The sequence below is a fragment of the Vanessa atalanta genome, chromosome 21 (genome assembly GCF_905147765.1).
Source record: "Vanessa atalanta chromosome 21, ilVanAtal1.2, whole genome shotgun sequence".
Classification (NCBI taxonomy): Eukaryota; Metazoa; Arthropoda; class Insecta; order Lepidoptera; family Nymphalidae; genus Vanessa; species Vanessa atalanta.
In genome coordinates this window covers 2,017,947-2,037,085 of record NC_061891.1, presented here as the reverse complement: position 1 = coordinate 2,037,085, position 19,139 = coordinate 2,017,947, and the positions used below count along the sequence as shown (strand labels likewise).

Here is a 19,139-nt window from a genome sequence, read left to right as displayed (position 1 = left end):
AAAGCAACACCAATTATTTCAGTGCAATTATTGCACAATTAGACTTCATAATGTAATTTTAAGAGTATGTACTTGAAAACATGCCTGGTTCTGACGTGTTTATGGTCATAAAAATTACCCAAGATCGATGTTTATCTTACAAAATACATCAGATTTACAATTAAATTTATACTTTCTACATGTTGTATACATTCGTGATGAAATACAGCAACCTGTTACAACTTGAAGCGACACAATCCGAAGACGTTAAATCTTGGACGGGTGCCAAGAATTTATTTTAAAAGAATAAAAGTCATGTGTTTATGTTTAACGAAATGTGTAATTCAGGGAACGACGTTAAACAAAAAAAACAATAAATTCGAAAATAGCGCCACAAAACTGTAGCGCGAGATTAGTTATTTTTGACGAATTATTTATGATAATATTTGTCCGTTTTAAAATCTTGATATGTGCAACTGACATCGAGTGAGAATTGATTGCATCTTGAAAACGTTGATGACTCACCAGATGTTTTAAATTCCAACGTTAGCGGGAAGCTCCATTATTGCACGGCACGAAACAAAACCAGGATACCACCCCGAACCAGTCACTTAATTTTTAAGACAGTAACGCTTTATTTAAAACAACACATTATTATAGAAGCACTGTAAACTTAATTAAAATAAACAGGTACTTGAAGGGTTACCGGCTGAAATTTTTATTACGAGAAAAATGCACTTGTTCACATAAAAACTAACACAATTTCACGCACAAATGCCATTCTCGCCGCTTGCTCGTTTTATTTCATTCGTTCGAACTTCGACCGATCACCGAACGGGCGAACGAGACGATTCGAGTACGACAGGTGAAGTGGGGGCGGGAGTAAGCAACTATCACCTTATGTTGCCATATAGCTGCATTAAAAAAATACTAAATTGAATATCGGCTTTAATATTTTTTAACAGAAAAATAACAAAAAACTATTCAACTATCTGACATGAAGCATATATTTTTATACATATATTTACTACTGATATATTTTGTAGAATTTTACGACTTCCAACCAACTATTAACTCATATAATCTTCGGTGATATTCACTAAAAGTTATCAGTCAAACAAAAACCAGAGTACCATCTAGGCCTAAAATGAAATTAATATTTCGTTTCTTTATAATTTCTTTAAAAATTATACTAAATTGTGTTGTATCCAAATTAAGGATAAAATAAAAAATATGTATATTATTTTGAGTAACTATTTTTAATTAATCTTTGTAAAATTTTTAACATGTTTGGTGGCGCATTGGTAAAAGCTGGTTGGTTGAGCTGTGGTGAGTGGTGACCACTTACCATTAGGTGGTGGTGGTATGGTGGTGGTGCCTCGTCCGCTTACCTATATCACAACAAATAAAAAGTATATATTTAAGGCCTTGTTATGTATGTTTGTATATATATGTTATTTTTAACAAATATTTTAATCTCACTTTGAGTCGAATCTAAAAAACTACTTGTAAAGAGAGAAAAAAACATATATTTTATATAATTTCAAGACAAGATTTTATATAAAGCTCTTTATTGTTCAATGAATTATTCATGACAAAAAGAAAAATACTTGCCTTTTTTATTTAATGACATAATTTCTTAGGGATATATAAGATTTGTTATTTTTTTTGCTAAAATTTTTATTTTTTATAATGTCCATAATGTTTTTCTTCCCTTCATAATTAGATATGTTGGCAGCAATTTACCTATGTCATATTGAGATAACTACAGACTCGGGCAGTGAGAACTCGTGAGGGCAGCAGTCAATTTGACATGGACTTTGACGTATCCAAAAATTATCAACATTCATGCAGAGTGCACAAAATCGAAAATTCATACATATTTTCAATAAAAATGTCCAGAGATAAAAGTGTATGGTTTGCTGAAGAAATACTTTTAGATGCCAAACTTATTAATTTTCAACTAGAAACCGGTGAATGGGATGCGGTGGAAGAAATGCTGCGCGCAGAAGCGCAACTGTCTCGAGACGCAGAAACCGGAAGATTACGACCGTAAGCATGTTTTTAATTTTTATAGTTAGAAAACATTGTATATATTTGGTGTCCTCATTACTACTTTTCTTTTTATAGGAAAAAAGCCTCAGAGTATACACTGCGTCTTATTGCAGAAGTTCTTCACATAATGCGACTAGACGTTGAACAAGCTTCGTACAATCGGAGTACTCTTGCTGTGGCAGAGCAATGTCTGCGTCTGGTCCGTTCTTGCGCAGCGGCCGGTACAAAAATGCAAACATACATTTCAAAAGAACTCTCCATTCTCGATTCCATGTTAATTCTTGCCACAGAATATCAACATCCGAGCGTTGATTTCATAAATGAAGAACTACAGAAAAAATATGAATCATGTATGACTGTCCTCATTCAAACATTAGGCAATCTTGTAGTGAACAATCCATTCAATCAAATAATAATCTGGACTAAATTTGATGCTATAATTCTCAATTGCTTAGTCGGACAAAATGAGAAAATTGCTTCAGCGGGCGCTATGATAGTTTACAATATATTACTGGGCCAACCAAATGTATTACCCGATGATATTGCACTTTTAAATTCATTGGGCTACATGTACATTAATGGTAATACAGAATACCCACATTTGATCATAGAATATCTGATTGGTGTTGAAAATAACTATATAGAAAAACTTTATTCGAAATTAGATCCAGAATGTCGAATGCTCGTTTTAAACTTGGCTTATAATATTTTAATGTCAACTGAATCACAAGATATAAATGTATCCGGTAACTTTGTTAAGTTTATGGCACATGAGTTTAAGAGCAAATCTGATTGTATTTTGAAAACAGTGGATAAGTATGTTAATTCTATTGAGCCACAAGAAGTCGTCTTTTTGCTGGAGATCATAGCAACAGCTTCAAGTATGGACACTTACATGGATTGTTTGCAGAGTGATACTTCTTTATTTATAAACTGTGCCTGTGAGTATATAAGGATGTTGTATAAGCTAGTCTATCCAAATACAAAAATTTTTTTAAGAGTCCTACTCATGCATGCTGTTTTATAATACATCATAATTATAAAACAAAGGAAAATGGAGTACTAGGGACATTATAATGAAGCAACAAAAGCAAATACAAATGCCCCATAGTGCAAAGGGATCTTTTTGTTAATATGAGTGTTGTAATTGCTTTTATTCCTTTAATATAATGTTCTGCATGCTCCTCCATCTGCCTTTTGTTTTGTAATCACCACCAATCTCCTCTAAACTTGTGGAGATCTAACTACAAACAAGGTTAATATGAAATTTATTTCTCTAGTTGTAATATTATGTCAGTATGATTATATTTAACAATTATAATTTTGTAGTCTTACTACGAGCTATACATAAACTTGGTAAGGAGAGCAATAATTTCTTCTCGTCCATTAATAAGCTGTATGCAGCAACCGGGAAGCAGCTAGTTAATGATGAGAACATGCCCGCTGTTAATGAACCACACGAAAGTAAGGCATTTTAATTTTTTAATATGTTTTATATTTTTTTAATAATTGTATATGTCTACTTAACTATTCTATTCTCTAATAAACTGTTATGAATACAAATATACAAGAAGTAGAATTAAAAATGGACTAAATAACTGGGTTACTTACCAAAAATTTTTATGTAAATGATTGTTCAGGTTTATTTTTATCAAAATCATAAAAAAATACATTTTTTTTTAGATCCTCTTTGTAAAAATGACTCTGCTGATAATATGCTTTCCTGCAATGAAACTACATCCGAATGCACTGAATCGGAAAGTAGTGAACAATATTTTGAATGCAATGACAATCCACCATTCATTGACAAATTCGACACTATAAATGCTTTAGAGAACCTACAGGCGATGAAATTTGACATACCCGATAAAAGCACAAGGAGTGGTTCAGAGGGAAGTTCTAATGTCAAAATTGACAATGATCTAACGAAAGTAGCGTTTAAGAGGAGCAGTTCTGTGCCAAAGACTGACGATCGTATCCAGCTACCAATTAGAAGAATAAGTCTCGAACATAAAATAGACATTGGAGATGACAATGAACCACCACTTATTATAGACGCACAATCACCCACAGCTAGCATGAATACCATAGCTGAAGTTATCCCAGTAGGTCTGCAACCGAGACTCGACTTGCAAGAATCAAGTCAGACGGAATCCCAAGACAGTTCACCGAATGATCCACCAACAGAAATACACATGCCCAAGTCAGATAGTAAAGAAATCAAAGCATCACCGAGTGAAATATCGCCACCGTTATCAGAAAATCAACAGGAGTCAGAGTCTCAAAAACATTCACCAGATACACCTAAAGAAGTCAAGAAGAGTCAAAATTTGTCAACCGATTTCGATCTCAGCGAACAGTTGCAAAAAATTCTGGGGATTTCTTCAGAAAAAACTCGTGCTGATAACAGCAATGCTGAAAAGAAAGCAGAACCGACCAAAGAAGTGAAAATAGCTGACGATAATGCGCCCAAAATACCATTTGTTAAAATAGATTCTCCTGAAGCCCAAAAGACTAGGTACGTCCGAAAACCTTAAAAATTAGTCAATTTATTTATTAAGGAACAAATAAATTTCGATTAAGGACTCTAATAAAAACGATTACACAAAGATTACATAATATTTTCACGTTTTTAAAAATATAAATAAAATATAAATATTAAACTAACTATTAACATTTGCAATCGAAACTGACGAGCAGGTTTTCTTAGGATGTTTCCTTCAGCAATAAACACGACGAATTATACATACAAACTCGGTGCTTCCTCTATTTAAATCCAATTAGTCGTCTCGACTTCTATAAAAATACTATAAAAGCCTATCTATCTTTTTTTCTCTTTCTTGTTAAGGTTGTCTAATAGAGATCCACTATTCTATATCAAAGATACATCTTCCTAGTCAATATTTGATGTCTTAAGTTAATTGGTTCATTAAAAAGAGTTTTTGTATTTGTCTAATAGATTGGGAGCAATTGACATGACTACACCGAAGAAGTCTGTGACAATGGTAGAGACGGTTGAACATCACGTAGCGTTCGGGTTTAAGGCATCTCTTGTGCGTACTCTCGCTAATTTGTGCTGGAAGAACCAGGAGAATAAACGACAGGTAAATACGACAGGGTGCAATATATCATATATTACAAGGAGGTCGGTGAAGAATCTCATTTGCAATAGTTTAATATGTTAAATAATCAATTAAATTAATTTCTATAAATTTATATTGGACTCAAAATTTGTATGTCGTATTTTCGATTGATCTTTAAAATACCACATGTATCAGAAAACAAAATATTCATTAAAGTCAATGGACTTTCCCTCGTACTTAAAAAATCAAAGAAATATAACAAGTGACAAGGATTATACATGTAATTAAGATTGACATCTTTTCGAATTGAGGCATCGCTACCAAGCGGTACTGTCCGCAAAACTCGCGTCTAAGCTCGCGATAAACTCCAATCAAAACTATTTTAGTAATTACAATTTTAATGACTATAAAAAGGTATAAAGTCAAACGAAAATTAATCCGAGTAATCTAACACACATACAACAATATACAAACACTCATAACATATATACTGATACATATAGTATTTAATTTACTATTACAAGATCCACTCTAAATGTACCCGGATTTTGTAACTAGTGATGTGATGTTTTACGCCTTTTGATAAAATTATATATTCATTTAAATATAATACTCTATTCGTTATTTACAGATGCGGGAATTAGAAGTGATCCCTGTATTACTCGACTGCTGCAATATTGATGCTCGCAATCCTTGTATCCTTTATATAAATATACAACTATTAAATTGGGATTATACCTAATGGTATTGGAGAATACATGTATGAAACTAATATAAATGATAGATTTTTAATAAAATCTATTATTAATATATTGGTGCAAGTCCCTCTGGGTAGATAACACCCATTCATCAGATATTCTACCACCAAACAGCAATATAGTATTTTTCTATTACGCTTTGAAGGGTGATGCCAGTGTATCAGCAGGCGCAAGGCACAATGTTGGTGGACCATTAGTGGTTATTATTTCTTACAGCACTAATGCATTTTGTCCGTACGTCTTCCTATTTATTACATAATTATACATGTATTTATTAAGAATTATTTCGACGAAAATCGCATAGGTCAATGATCATGCGGTGCAGAAATATACTTACCCACAGAAGAAATAAAAATGGTTATGATATAAAAGAAAAAAACTACTTTTATAGTGACAGTAACCCTGTTAAATTATATATATCTATACTGTTATGCATATTATTTGTAAGTTATTTCATGACATTGTTTTTGTGGGTTGGTACATTTCTGCAGAACACGGTTCATTTTTTTTATGAAATAAAGTTAAGATAATTTTATAAATAGTTTAATCAAAAATCTCTAAAAACATATCCCAAATAAATCTGTCTATTATAAAATGAACATTGTTATGTTAAACTTAATATAACTGGATAATATGCACTTCAGGAGTAGTTATTAGAGGTTATAGCAATTATTTTATATTTTTTCTGCATTTAAAAAGTGTTTAGGTGATTTCCTTATATGGTAACAGTAATAATGCAGTGGGTTATATTTGCCGTCCGTTGCCTTTGTGAAAATTGTCCAGAAAATCAGGTATGGAAGTAAATTATTTTAGTATCTTAAAATAATATTGATAACATAGTCATTGTAAGTAATGATGGAGTTACTCTGACATATGTGCCCTCTTAGCTTCACAGAGTCAAGTCAATAAGTCAAGTTTCTGTCTATAAATTGAAAATACTATTTAACACACACAGGGGCAGAGCGTAAAGTTTAACGGGAGAATTTAAAGTTGGTAATGGTATAAAAAAATGGTAAAAGTTTTTTTTCAGATTTCAGTAACCACCGAAGCATAAATTAGGGATGGTTACATATGTCTCTTAAGCTAATATAATTAATTCAAAATTTGAAAACTAAATGCACTCGCATCCAATGATGAAAGATATAATTGTTAAATCCTATAAAAGGTTGACTCCCTGCTCGTTCGACAAGCTACAATAACTAACAATCTTTTGGTCAAGTGACTTTTAAAGTTTAAATCTTGAACTGCGTTAAATTTTATAAACATAGAATTTATGTTATTATTTTAATTACAGGAAGTTATATCGAAATTAACTCTTCAAGGTCCCGTCGATAATGAAGTCTTGCAAGAGATGGGTCTCACTCTACATACGGATCCGCAAGGAAATGCAATTAGGGTAGTTCCTCTACGAAGCTAAGGCCAATGTCGTGTTTGTAAAGCCGGCACTACACCGTGGTAAACATTTGTGCAAATGTTTCATTGCAGTAATGCGAATGAAGGAACTATTAAATAGCGCGAGGGATCGGAAACATTCTGCGATATTTTTACATTCATGAGCCTTCTATGAGCTTGGTTACAACATCGCACGTGTGACGTCGATGTTTTATTATATAAACAGCTCGCAAGTAGTGCTAATTATTATTGTCATTAGTTTTTTATAAAATTGATTATAAATAAATACCACCAAATTATTTTACTTCAATAAAAATTTGTCGGGTGCAATTAAAAAAAATCATAACTTATCAAGTGATAATTGCTATAAATTGATAATATTTATTCAACAATAATAATACATGCGTACTCAAAAAATAATAAACAATTAAAATATTTCAAAATAAAAATATTGTATTTTTTTTATTTAAATATATACGCATTCTAAGATACCTCCTTACAGTAATTTTAAAAGTTGACTTGAATAACAAAACGATTTCATTGTCTACACTTCCAGTTATATTCTATAAAAGGTTTTTTCACATCACTCTGGTGACTGGATTCAGACTCATTCGATTCATTCGACAAAGTCATTCGACTTCAGAAGTCGTAGTCCGTAGAAAGTCCATTGTGATGTCAATAGTTAAATATCATATAATACACTAATTATTGAAAATAATTTTATTCTTCTGCTATATAATCAATACAATTAACATTTACAGAAGCTGACTTAATATATAAAAAATATTTTGTTAAATGACAATCCTCCTCTGTGCAATACGACATAAATAAAATGTTACTTCCTGGATAATATTTTATTTTTATTTCACCCCTCCTGGGATGCAGTTAATGGATTACGAATTTCTGCCAACATAGTTCCGACCCGGGAGAAAAGCCCGCGAATGAGACTGATGCCCTGGTATAATAAATATTTTGGCCAGGCCAAATAGCTTAGGAAAAACTTATTTCATGTCCTCACATTCCTGCAAAGGATCCGCTTTGAGTGAGATGAGCTATTTAAGTTGACTGCAGAAATCAATGGTGTCAATTTCAGATTCCGAGTAGTTTGTTTACGGACACTCATTCATTGCGATCGCCGTTTACTTCCGTCTACCGGGTGAATGAAATCTCACGAGCTTAGGCAAGATATTTTTCAAGTAATTTTTATCGAAACAAAAGTATCGATACCTCAGGGTCAACTTATATAAAGTTATTTCTTTGAGATATCGATTTCTTGTGTCTCGTTGTTTTAGTACCAAGTATGATTGTTAATTTTTAGTAATAAGTTATGATTTGGCAGATTTACTGATTTCACGATGGTCACACTGATAATGTTGCAGCTTGACACTGTCATTGTCATATTTTCTAACCAAAGAGTATGTTTCTAACTAGATAGTAGAAATTACTAGAGACTAAAGGTGATCAAAATAAATATTTTTCATTGATACCAAGACAGAATTATATACAATATGGTGAAAATATCGCTTCAAATAAGAGCGTCCTTAGAATGTATAGAAAAAGTCTATACTAATCATCCGCACTATCAGTGGTTTTTGAAGTTAAAGTGCGGCAACTGCGGTGAAGTGTCCGACAAGTTCCACGATCTTACCGAAGCCGACAAAGTTCCCCAAAAACACAACAGATCAGAAACAAACTTGCTTATCAAATGTAAATTGTGTTCGAGGGAAAACAGTATCGATGTCATTGAAGGAAGTAATGGTACCACCAGAGAACAGTTTATTATTATTATTAACATTTCACCGTCGTAACTTTTTTATTTTTTTTTGAGGATCAGACAATAAAGCGGTTAATATCTTTCTAGGTGTGTTCACAAGTAATGATGTAGGTAAATTCAAGTCCATTGTAACATTTGACTGCAGAGGAGTGGAGCCTGTGGATTTTGAACCTAAGTCTGGCTGGCTTGCAGAGGCTGAAAATGATGGTACATAAGGCATAATAATAAATTATTTTAATAATTAACAATAGTGCCTTTTATAATTCGTTTATAGACCATAGTTAAATCAAAATGTAATAAGTGTAATCAAAATCTTCAATAGCTATAATTTATAAATATATTATTGAAAAGAAGTTTAAATTCACGTCTTTATTATAAATACTTATGATTTCAGGTAAAAAATTTGATGATGTTGATTTAACAGAAAAGGAATGGGTTGAATACGATGAAAAAAATCAAACATCTGTTGGCATTTACGAGTTGGAGTGGCAGTTTGTGAAAGTGAAATAATCTATCTAAATGGTTTTTAAGTTGTCATGATCTTTTGTGTTGTATTGAGTCACTTTTGTTTCTCTTTACTTGTGTAAAATATTTTACAAATTATTTACGCTATTACAAATAAATATAGTTATCATTTTTAAAGTGATTTGTATTAATTTCACTTTTTGCAAGTCTGTCCCGGTATATATAATTTACTTATCATAAATTCTACCACTAAGCAGGTTTTGGTTTAAAGGTTAAGTGTGCCAATGTAAATATTGGCACAGATGAAACTTAGTCCCAAGGTTTATAGTGCTTTTAGTGATGTAAATAAATGATGGAAAAAAAATACTGTGACAATTTATATGGGCAGTAGTGACCACTTAGCACTAGGTTGCCCATTTATTTGTCTTCCAGTAAGTGCCATATATAAATAAATATATAATCCAAACTTAAAAAATAAAATCTGGACTAAACAATATGAATTATGTAATATATATGTTAATATGTATAAATTATATATACTTATAACTATATCAAAATATAAAGTTATTGTTAATATTTATTATAATTAGCAAATAATGTAAAATTGATTAAATTTATAAAAATATAAAATCATTAACTATAATATATTAAAGGTAAAACTATTTTTTCATAAAATAAGTAAATTATTTTATTGACAATTGTAATTCCTAAGTTTCGTAAAATACATCAAATACTACCAAAATTAATTTGGCAAAAAGAAAGGTTTGGTAAATTCTGGCAAGTGTTGCAATATTTTTTTCTGCCGAAGGTTCTATGGCGCAAACCTTAAAAGCGAGTATTATTAGGAAAATGTGTGGATACGCCCGTTACTAAAAAAATTTAAAGCTCGTTTCTAATCATATCTCAATTTATGATCTCAAATATATTAAAGACAAACTGCGGAATAGGAAATACAAACATTCATCGAAAGTGAATGTCACACTTGAGTTAGCGCGCGAAATCACGAGTGTTCATACGGTTCGTTCGTAATCAAAACTTTGCTTTGCGTTTTTTAAGCTTCCTTGTTATAAACAAACGTTACAATTGCTACAAAATCCATATTTTTTATAGACATAACATTGTATAGTTAACATTTCCGGCAGATGTTAAAAATAAATGGTAAACTTGTCAGTTAATAAAAACTTGAAAATTTAGAAATTATATTAATAGATAATTATGTATTTAACTATTTATTAGTTAACGTGACTTTAATATTAATTAAAACCTTCAATGATTATCGTATAGCTTTAATAACTATTTAGTTTCACGAATAAATAATTTACATAGTATTTTTTTAAATAAAATTTCGTGACAAATAATTCATTCAAATCTCGTATATTTCTTCAATGAGGTACAATTAAGGATTTTGTATGTACTATACTAAAATAATTGAATTGATAATAACTTATCTGGTGGGTTCCTTAAAACTGAAAACTTGAAAGTATGCCAAGGATTCCTCAAATATATCACAGCATCACACGTTTTCTTTTCATCTGTCCATAACACGCACTGTTTGATTTAAATCAACGGCTTAATTATACAATCATTTCGTCGACATTGTTTTTGCAGTCGTGGATTCACTATCAGACCGCGATACGAAGCCGGTGAAACCAGTTTTCCCGTGAACAGTGACGGTATGCTCAGGGCTGTTCGTGACGTTTTCTGTCTCCGAACGGCTAACATACTCGTTTTCTTCTCCGTCTGCGTAATAATTGCTTTCAGAGGCGGGGTAATAGTTGTTGCCGCCATCTCCGACTCCCATCGCGTCGTCATTTATGATCTGAAAAGGATGGTGGATATACACAGGCACTTCTACAGGCACTCGGACTGGTACTTTAACAGGCACTTTCACTGGATACGGAACTTTTACAGGATAGGGAACTCTCTTTTCTACCGGATAAGGTCGTGGGACGTAGACCGGAACCCTTTTCTCAACTTCTACTTTATGAGGAACTAGTACTTCAACACGATACGGGACTTTTTTCTCAACTTTAACAGGGTATGGGACTCTCTTTTCAACAGTGTAAGGTATCGGATGCGGTATTTTTACTGGATACGGTTGTGGATATGGTACCTTAACGTGCACGTGTTTAATAACTTCAACAGGTTCTCTAACTTTTACTTCTACAGGATAAGGCACTTTCTTTTCAACAGGATACGGTTGAGGTATAAAAACTTTAACCGGTACTGGATAAGGAACTTTTGTCTCGACTGGTACGGGAACTCGTTTCTCCACAGGGTATGGGACTTTGACGGGAACGGGCACTCGTTTTTCAACTTGAACAGCGACCGGTGTTGGTACTTTAACTTCAACCTGTTTGAAAATCGGGACATGATGTACAATAGGGTAGGGTTTGGGTACATACTCCTTCTCGACAACTTTCACAGGGACCGGGTGTGGAACTTTGACAGTGACAGGATATGGAACTTTTTTTTCTACTTGAACTGGATATGGTCTATCCACAACTTTTATCTTTTCCACAGGCACTGGCACTGGAACCTTCTTTTCTACTGGATATGGTTTTGGTACTTCAACTTCTACTTTATACGGTACCTTGACTGGCTTCTCCACTGTTTTGATATAACGATGGTGATGATGATGATGGTGATGTTTAATCTTCGTTACAACGTTTTGTTGGTTCTGACTTCCTTCTGCTCGTTGGTCATCATAAACAAATTGTTGTTGCGGATATATATTTACTTTAGGATTATATTCTTGTGTAAATACGTAAGGATTCATCTGCCGTTTTCTTTTACGAAAAAAAACCATCTTCTTTCTAGCATGCGCATTCTGTAATGATTGACCTACGGGAAGTAATCCGTAGGGTTGTAAAAATACATCCGACCTTTTAGTAATAGGTGTTTGAGAATTTGTTTTCGTTTTAGTATAGTGAGATGGTACGATCGGTACCCAATCATTGGGTTTTATTGGATCGAAGGTTGGGGCTTTAGTGGGCTTTATTCTTGAAGTTCTGGTAACTCTACGATAGCCTCGAGTAGTAGGTTGATAAGACGTTGATGAAATCGGAGTTTCTGTGACGGCATATCTTGTGCGCAGACGGCTAGCGGATGAAGCCAAATCAGTACTATTAGTTGTGTCATTCCTTAATAACTTTTCGGATGTAAAGGAAACATTTTGAGAAGATGTCGAATTCATCTTCTCTGTAATCCTTTTTGGCCATATTCGCCTTGTTCGTAATATTCTTTGAGTGGTCGTAGGGGCAATTGTTGTTGACGTCGATGTAGACAAATTAGCAACTTTTGGAGGTCTAACGAAATCTGTCCTTATACCATTAATAGTTTGAACTGGTAGACTGAACTTTGGACTTTTTGCTACTAATGGATTGCCGGTGGATGCAGCGAAGACAAGCGGTTGTCGCGTTGGCTTTTGGTAGAATAGATTCCCCCGTTGTATTGGAATCACATTGGGGAATTTGTAGACTGAATTAGAAAGCTTCAACGGTTCTTTAGTGTATAAATGTAGAGGAGGGGCGTGTAACTTCGGCATTGAATTATAAAAATGTTGGGGCATGTCGTAGAAGAATTTTTTGTCTGGAGTGAGATGTATAGGCGGTTTACTCGACGGTCTCAACTCCGGACTGTTAGTCCGATTTGATTTCGCTAATTGAGTAGGTTGTATTGGTTTATTGAGTTTTGGCCCTTCCACAATTGTCATAGCTTTGTTCTTCGTTTCCATAGCCATTTGATCCGCGCTATTAACATTTTGTGCGTTCACGACACGTTCATTGACGACGATCGCTATCGCTGTGATCAGGAATGCCGTCTGTAATAATAAATAATGTTGAAATTTAAAATGGAGAAAAAGTAATAAATTGTGTAATATAATTATATTGAAATTACTTTTTTACTAGAATAAAATTGAATATATATATATATAAAAAATATTTATGTACATGAGACAATTACCAATTTAAATCATTAATTACTTTTACTTCATAAATTATTATCAGCGCGTGAAAATCTTGATCACGCAAACCACTTTTTTCTTTTGCATTGTTTCATAGAATATTGTCAATTAAATATTTATTGCAACGGTAATTCATCATTCGCTTGTTTTGATCCCTTTTATGTGTATCATGCCTGATACCAACCATTTAAGGAAACGTTTTTACTGATTGGTACCTCACACCCAGATGGGTGTTTGAAGCGTGAAATTTTAAGTGTTCGATCCCAAGGATTGAAATAGCGTGATTTTATACTTATTACGAATAATGTGGCGATTTTTATTACAAGTATAAAAAATAAACTCATTAAAAATAACTTTATAAAGTTATTTAATATGAAACTTAGTTCTTAATTTAATGTAAGAGTGAGATTAAGATTTAATTATATTATTTATAATATCTTATAGTAAAGCAAATTTTTACTATAACTCGATGCTAATTTTTATTAGTTTACCTGAATTGAGAGCATCATCAAAACTTATCACCAGTTTTTATCACTGATATCACAATCACTTCAACGTCCATTTCACTTTAGCACAATATTCAAGTTTTAAATTATCCCGCGTTTTTAAAATTTTAACGAAGTGTTGTACCTACCGATAAGTGTTGCATAGTGTGTAGCGCTGTCGATAGCAGACTTGTAAGTGTACGTAATGATGTGAGCTAGGAAGCGCTACACACTTTTATAGCATTCATGTAACTTTCTCTGCCAATGCCAATATCAACTGCTACATTATATTCATAAGATCTAGTAAAAATAGGTCAGGATCATGATATGATTGAAATTCAAAGAGATACTTTTTAATCGTTTTTATTGTTTCGTTTAGGCCTTTTGATATTGACCAGAACTCAGAAGCTACAAACAATACAATATTAGTACTACAGAGGCAACTTTTTCATATTTAACATTTAGTATATTTTAATTTTTAACATAGGTGATTTGGTCCGTCTGTCGTTTCGTGGGGGGCATCGTGCATTATAATTATGTTTAGATTTACTTAAACCTATTTTTTCACGTGGTTGATTACTGTTTTTCTTATTATGTATGGGGTTTTCAAAACCATAGTCCTTTTTTATCATTCTGCGTTTTAAAAGAATTGAACATATGATTCGCCTATAAGTTAAAAGTATTATTGCAGTGAAAAACCTGAATACATTATACGAATAAAATTATAAATTGAAGTCGAAATCACATACCATTTACGTGTAAGCCAATAAAACAATTTTCTTAACAAATATACCTACTAGAAGAAAAAATCGCTGTCTATTATATCGTATAGAATTAAGGTACAGTTTCACGAGCAGCTGTATTTCCTATTTCCGTTCTTCCGCAAATAATTCTAGTAATAAAATTGGATTACACTTACGTAACCATGCTAACACTTACACGCAAACATGAATCTTTTTTCATATTTCCCACACGAAAGGGAAAAACAAGCATCCATAATAATTCTATAGGCACTTACAGAGACTAGAATTGCATCCTTCCGTATTCCCTATTCAAGTTTCAATTAAGCAATCTTAGGAAACCAACCATTGAAATATCAATTATATTCAACTAAGATCATAATTATAGAAGCTACAAGTTATATATAATAATTTTATTTGATATATTTAGCCTTGTCTTAAGCACAAGAGGGGCCGCCGAGTCCCCCTGTACTCTAGATTGAAACGGACCTGGATACTTTAAATATAATTAATTCGATAATTTGTTAAGGGTTTTTGCGTTGTGCCAACAATCGCTTATTATTTTGCTTGTATTAAGTGGGACAGAGACACATCGGAACAAAGCGATAAAATTGCAGTCTACCACCGATCCGAAAATAAACACCTCGGATCTAAGAATCAGCGAAAGACAGCTTGAGGGTTTTTTTTGTCAAATTAAACAAGTTGGCTTTTTTATAAAATATAAACACAAACCAGGCTGAATTAGGATAGAAAATTCAATTATATCTACTAGTTACGGTTTCAGGATCTAGAGACCTGTGGACTTGTAAGCTAGACCGACAAGTCTTTTTGTGAATATATGATGAGATGTTAGTTTAGTAAAGATAACATTAATACGGTAACGAAATAAAAACTACGGTAATAATAAATATTTTATTGTATCTCTTTTAATATTTTTAGCCTATATTTATCATCAGGGAACCTCATTTTGATGACAAGTCTTATATCTTCGCAAGCATAACTCTGAGACAATTCCTTGTCTTTATGCCAAAGATCAGCTATTTCTAGCATCTGCGCCTTTAACAACTGCGGCATCTTTAAGAACTTGCTCCAGACATTGATCTTGTTTTCGAACTTGATGGGACCCTGTAAACATTTTATAATATATTGAATAATTATATTATTAAAGCTTTGTTGATTTTAACTATTAAGGAGGTTAATCGAATATGAATATATCACGTCAATACTTATAATAATGTGGTAACAGTAAATTGTGTAAAATGACAATACATAAGTGCTCGCATCTTGAGAGAGCTTACTTGAATAAAGTACATTTTGATTTACTTGATTATAGTACTATATGATATACAGATATTAGGAATATAGTCATAATAAAGTAGTCTATGTCCTTCTTTGGAGTTCAAAATTATTTCATTCCTAATTTCATCAAACTTGGTTTAGTGGTGTGGCCGTGAAAGAACAACATAAAGACACATAGAGTTACTTTCACATTTATATTAATATTGTTTAGAATGTTTGCTAATCTTTTACATCGAGCATTAAAAAAAATTAAGCATTTCACTACTATTAGTTTGAAATTTAATTTCATAGACTTCATGCTGTATTTATCATATTTTATATTTATTACCTCAAATAGTGTTGTAATTTCTGCAATTGTGTCTTCAAATCTCACCGCCAGCATATAAACCAAATCCTCACAAATAGGCTTACAGTCTGCAAATATTCTATCGAGCATAGATTGGCATAGAGCTAATATAAGTGTGCATATGGACAGCTCATACATGCGGCTGGGTAGAACATTGTACCACATATCTTTCAATTCCTGCATTAATGTGACGGCAAAGTTAACAGCACAGTCAAAGGTTTCATATGATTCATACGTCCAGGGCAGTTCTGGAATAATAAAACATAGAGAAATATTAAAAGATATTTTAAAACCATTATTTCCTTATGGTAGTTGTAAAGCTAGTAATAATAATTTGAGAAGGTGAGTTTAACTTGTTAAGTTGATTTAAAAGGTATGTTAAAACTTGTAACAACAAAGTCAATACATCCTTCCAGAGAAAGAATATTCTCAGTTTCAGTGTAATAATAAATTTCCATGTACCAAATAACAATAAATAAATTTAAGGCACATGTTAAAAAAAATATATAAATAATTGAGTATCACACAGTTCCAGCCTTCTGTTTTCCCTACTTTATATATTTATTTTTGTATTTGCTGGTTGTATTTCTTATATGAATTTATATACATATTTATAAATTTATTAATTAAGTTGAGGCCAACTTGCCTTTGATTTTTTGAAGTGTCATTAAGTTCTAAGTTTTTATATAACTCAAGTATACTAGTAACAGTTCTTAGAAACACATACCATTTGCTTCTATTTTCTGTGTTATAAGATTTTTCTGAAACTGCAAGAAGAGAGACATTTTCTCCAAGCCCAGCACTCTTAGGTCTTGTATACATTCTAGTAGAGTTGTGTTCAAGAGATCAGCTAAAGGGGCTGGCATGGTAATCTTCCAGGGTGGACCAACCAGACTATGTGCCAGGTAAAAGCAATTATTGAAAAATAGAGCTGAAAATTGTACAAATATATTAATTTTAATTATTACTGTAAATGTTCTAAATAGCTTTGATATATAAGATAATGTTATTTCTTACCTATATCTAGAGGACAGCACTCTAAATTAACTTTAAATTTCTTGGGTACTATACATTGATACATAACTGCTATGTCTTTTATGTACGTAACCAACTGATTGCTATACTTGTCTGGGAGTTTCACACTCTCCTCTAAATGTTCCACAATCAAAGACATGATCTGTTTAACATTCTGTGATACCACACATTTTGGCAAAAACAGAGGGTTGTTCAAATCATATACAAACTCTTTTTGCGTAACGTCTAATATTGAGTCATTTTCTATTTCATTACTACTACCTACGGTTATAGTACCATGTGAGAGGCTATTGTTTAACATAATACGTACATCAGACAATAATTTATCACATTTTTTATTATATAAGACACATTCAGTATCATTTATGAATTTGTTAAGCGGTGATTCAGATGCTTCAACAAATTTTAGTTCAATTAAGAATTTATTGAATGAATCCAATTCTACAACGATATTCTTGTAATTCTCGTAACTACTGTCACATGATGGCAAATTATTTTTAATACAGTTGTCGATTATTTTATTGAAAAATTGATCTTGGATACAATCGGAAAATACCTCAATGAAAGTCTTATCAGCTTCCATCTGAGTACCTAATGTTGATTGGAGGAACTCAAATATTGCCGTTAAATTGTTCAATATTGTTTGGAAATTTGGTTTATTTCTTTCGTTCAAATCTATCTTAATGTTGAACACCAATGCTCCGATCGGGTCTTCTGTGAATATTTCGCAGTTGTACTTGATGACGTTGTGTAGTAATTTATCTATAAAGAAATGTGAAAATTCACCAAGCTCTGCATTCATTCTCTCGGTAACATATAAAGATTTTAATATTTTCTGTATAAGGTTTGGGTCACACTGTAGTACTGACAGTGAATATATAACACAGTTTACTCCCTTTTTTTCTGACCAAGTAAATATATCTTCCCACTCAATGCTCAACTGGGCTGTGTATATTGCTAACTGGGTGTCTGCTTGAGCAGTTACATTAGTAAGTGCCTTGTTTCCATTCCCTTCAAATTTTAGTTCACGCAATTTGCTTTGCAATTCCTTAATACTTAGTATAGCTTCAGTGTAATTAAATCTACCAAATTCATGATTTGCTTTATCTAATATCCATTTGCCTTCAGCAACGATACAAAGATCGTGAAAATTACTAATAGATTTTTCTAATTTTTTACGGTTATTATTAAAATCTTCAATTATTGCGTCTTTGTTGTCAAATTTATCATCAAATAATGTAACTTCTTGTATGAATTTCGAATAGTCGGAGAGTATGTTCGCTTTCCGGTTTTTGTAATTTAATTGTTCCAAACTTTTTGTGGGTGTAAAATGTAAGTATGTGTCGATAAAATTTTGTTGTAACGACCAGGATAACATTTGCACTCTTTCAGTGAGATCTTTTAATTTCGGTACTAACTCATCGAGATATTTTTTTATATCTTTCGAAGTAGCTTTGTCAGCTTCCAATAGAACAGCACTTAATAAACTCATTATTTTTACAATAAAGCTAAAAACAAATTACTAACACAAAAAAAAACAAATTAACTAATTTCAGTTTGACCCTTGAAAATTAAATTTTATTTAGAGAAATCGGTTCGAATTTTAAAATTTCAAATTTGACAATTGACAGTTTTTAACAGATAATATCAGATTAATAAGCTATGTCAGGTCGATTTGAAATCATGTTCACTGACTGACTAGAAAATGAGGAAGGTAGAACGGAATGTTAATATTAGAAATGGGGTTTATTTTTGTATCAT

General features: G+C 32.2%; 4 protein-coding genes across 5 annotated transcripts in view; 2 read left to right on the top strand and 2 right to left on the bottom strand.

Annotated features, from left to right (window-relative positions):
* The window catches only part of LOC125072259 (E3 ubiquitin-protein ligase SH3RF1), a 39,053-nt gene extending 38,204 nt beyond the window's left edge, over nt 1-849 (bottom strand). For both annotated transcript variants that reach the window (XM_047682799.1, XM_047682800.1), the window contains exon 1: nt 505-849. The gene's annotated coding sequence lies outside the window, so the exon portion shown is untranslated. The remainder of the gene's footprint in view (nt 1-504) is intronic.
* Nucleotides 850-1,750: 901 nt separating this feature from the next.
* LOC125072405 lies at nt 1,751-7,589 on the top strand. Its single transcript, XM_047683032.1, has 8 exons — nt 1,751-2,031; nt 2,110-2,975; nt 3,364-3,498; nt 3,718-4,552; nt 4,994-5,138; nt 5,749-5,812; nt 6,605-6,666; nt 7,170-7,589. Exons 1-8 carry the CDS (start codon nt 1,793-1,795, stop codon nt 7,290-7,292), a joined length of 2,469 nt encoding a protein of 822 aa, XP_047538988.1. The 5' UTR covers nt 1,751-1,792; the 3' UTR covers nt 7,293-7,589.
* Nucleotides 7,590-8,693: 1,104 nt separating this feature from the next.
* Nucleotides 8,694-9,667, top strand: LOC125072392 (UPF0587 protein CG4646). The gene is made up of 3 exons (XM_047683016.1): nt 8,694-9,025; nt 9,129-9,248; nt 9,436-9,667. The coding sequence occupies exons 1-3, from the start codon at nt 8,776-8,778 to the stop codon at nt 9,549-9,551; spliced, it is 486 nt and encodes a 161-aa protein (XP_047538972.1). The 5' UTR covers nt 8,694-8,775; the 3' UTR covers nt 9,552-9,667.
* A 1,421-nt stretch (nt 9,668-11,088) lies between these two features.
* LOC125072189 lies at nt 11,089-18,932 on the bottom strand. The gene is given in 5 exon segments (XM_047682714.1): nt 11,089-13,329; nt 15,674-15,823; nt 16,326-16,591; nt 17,071-17,343; nt 17,346-18,932. Coding segments are annotated over 5 exon segments (4,455 nt in total). The 5' UTR covers nt 18,871-18,932.
* Between the last annotated feature and the right edge of the window lie 207 nt (nt 18,933-19,139).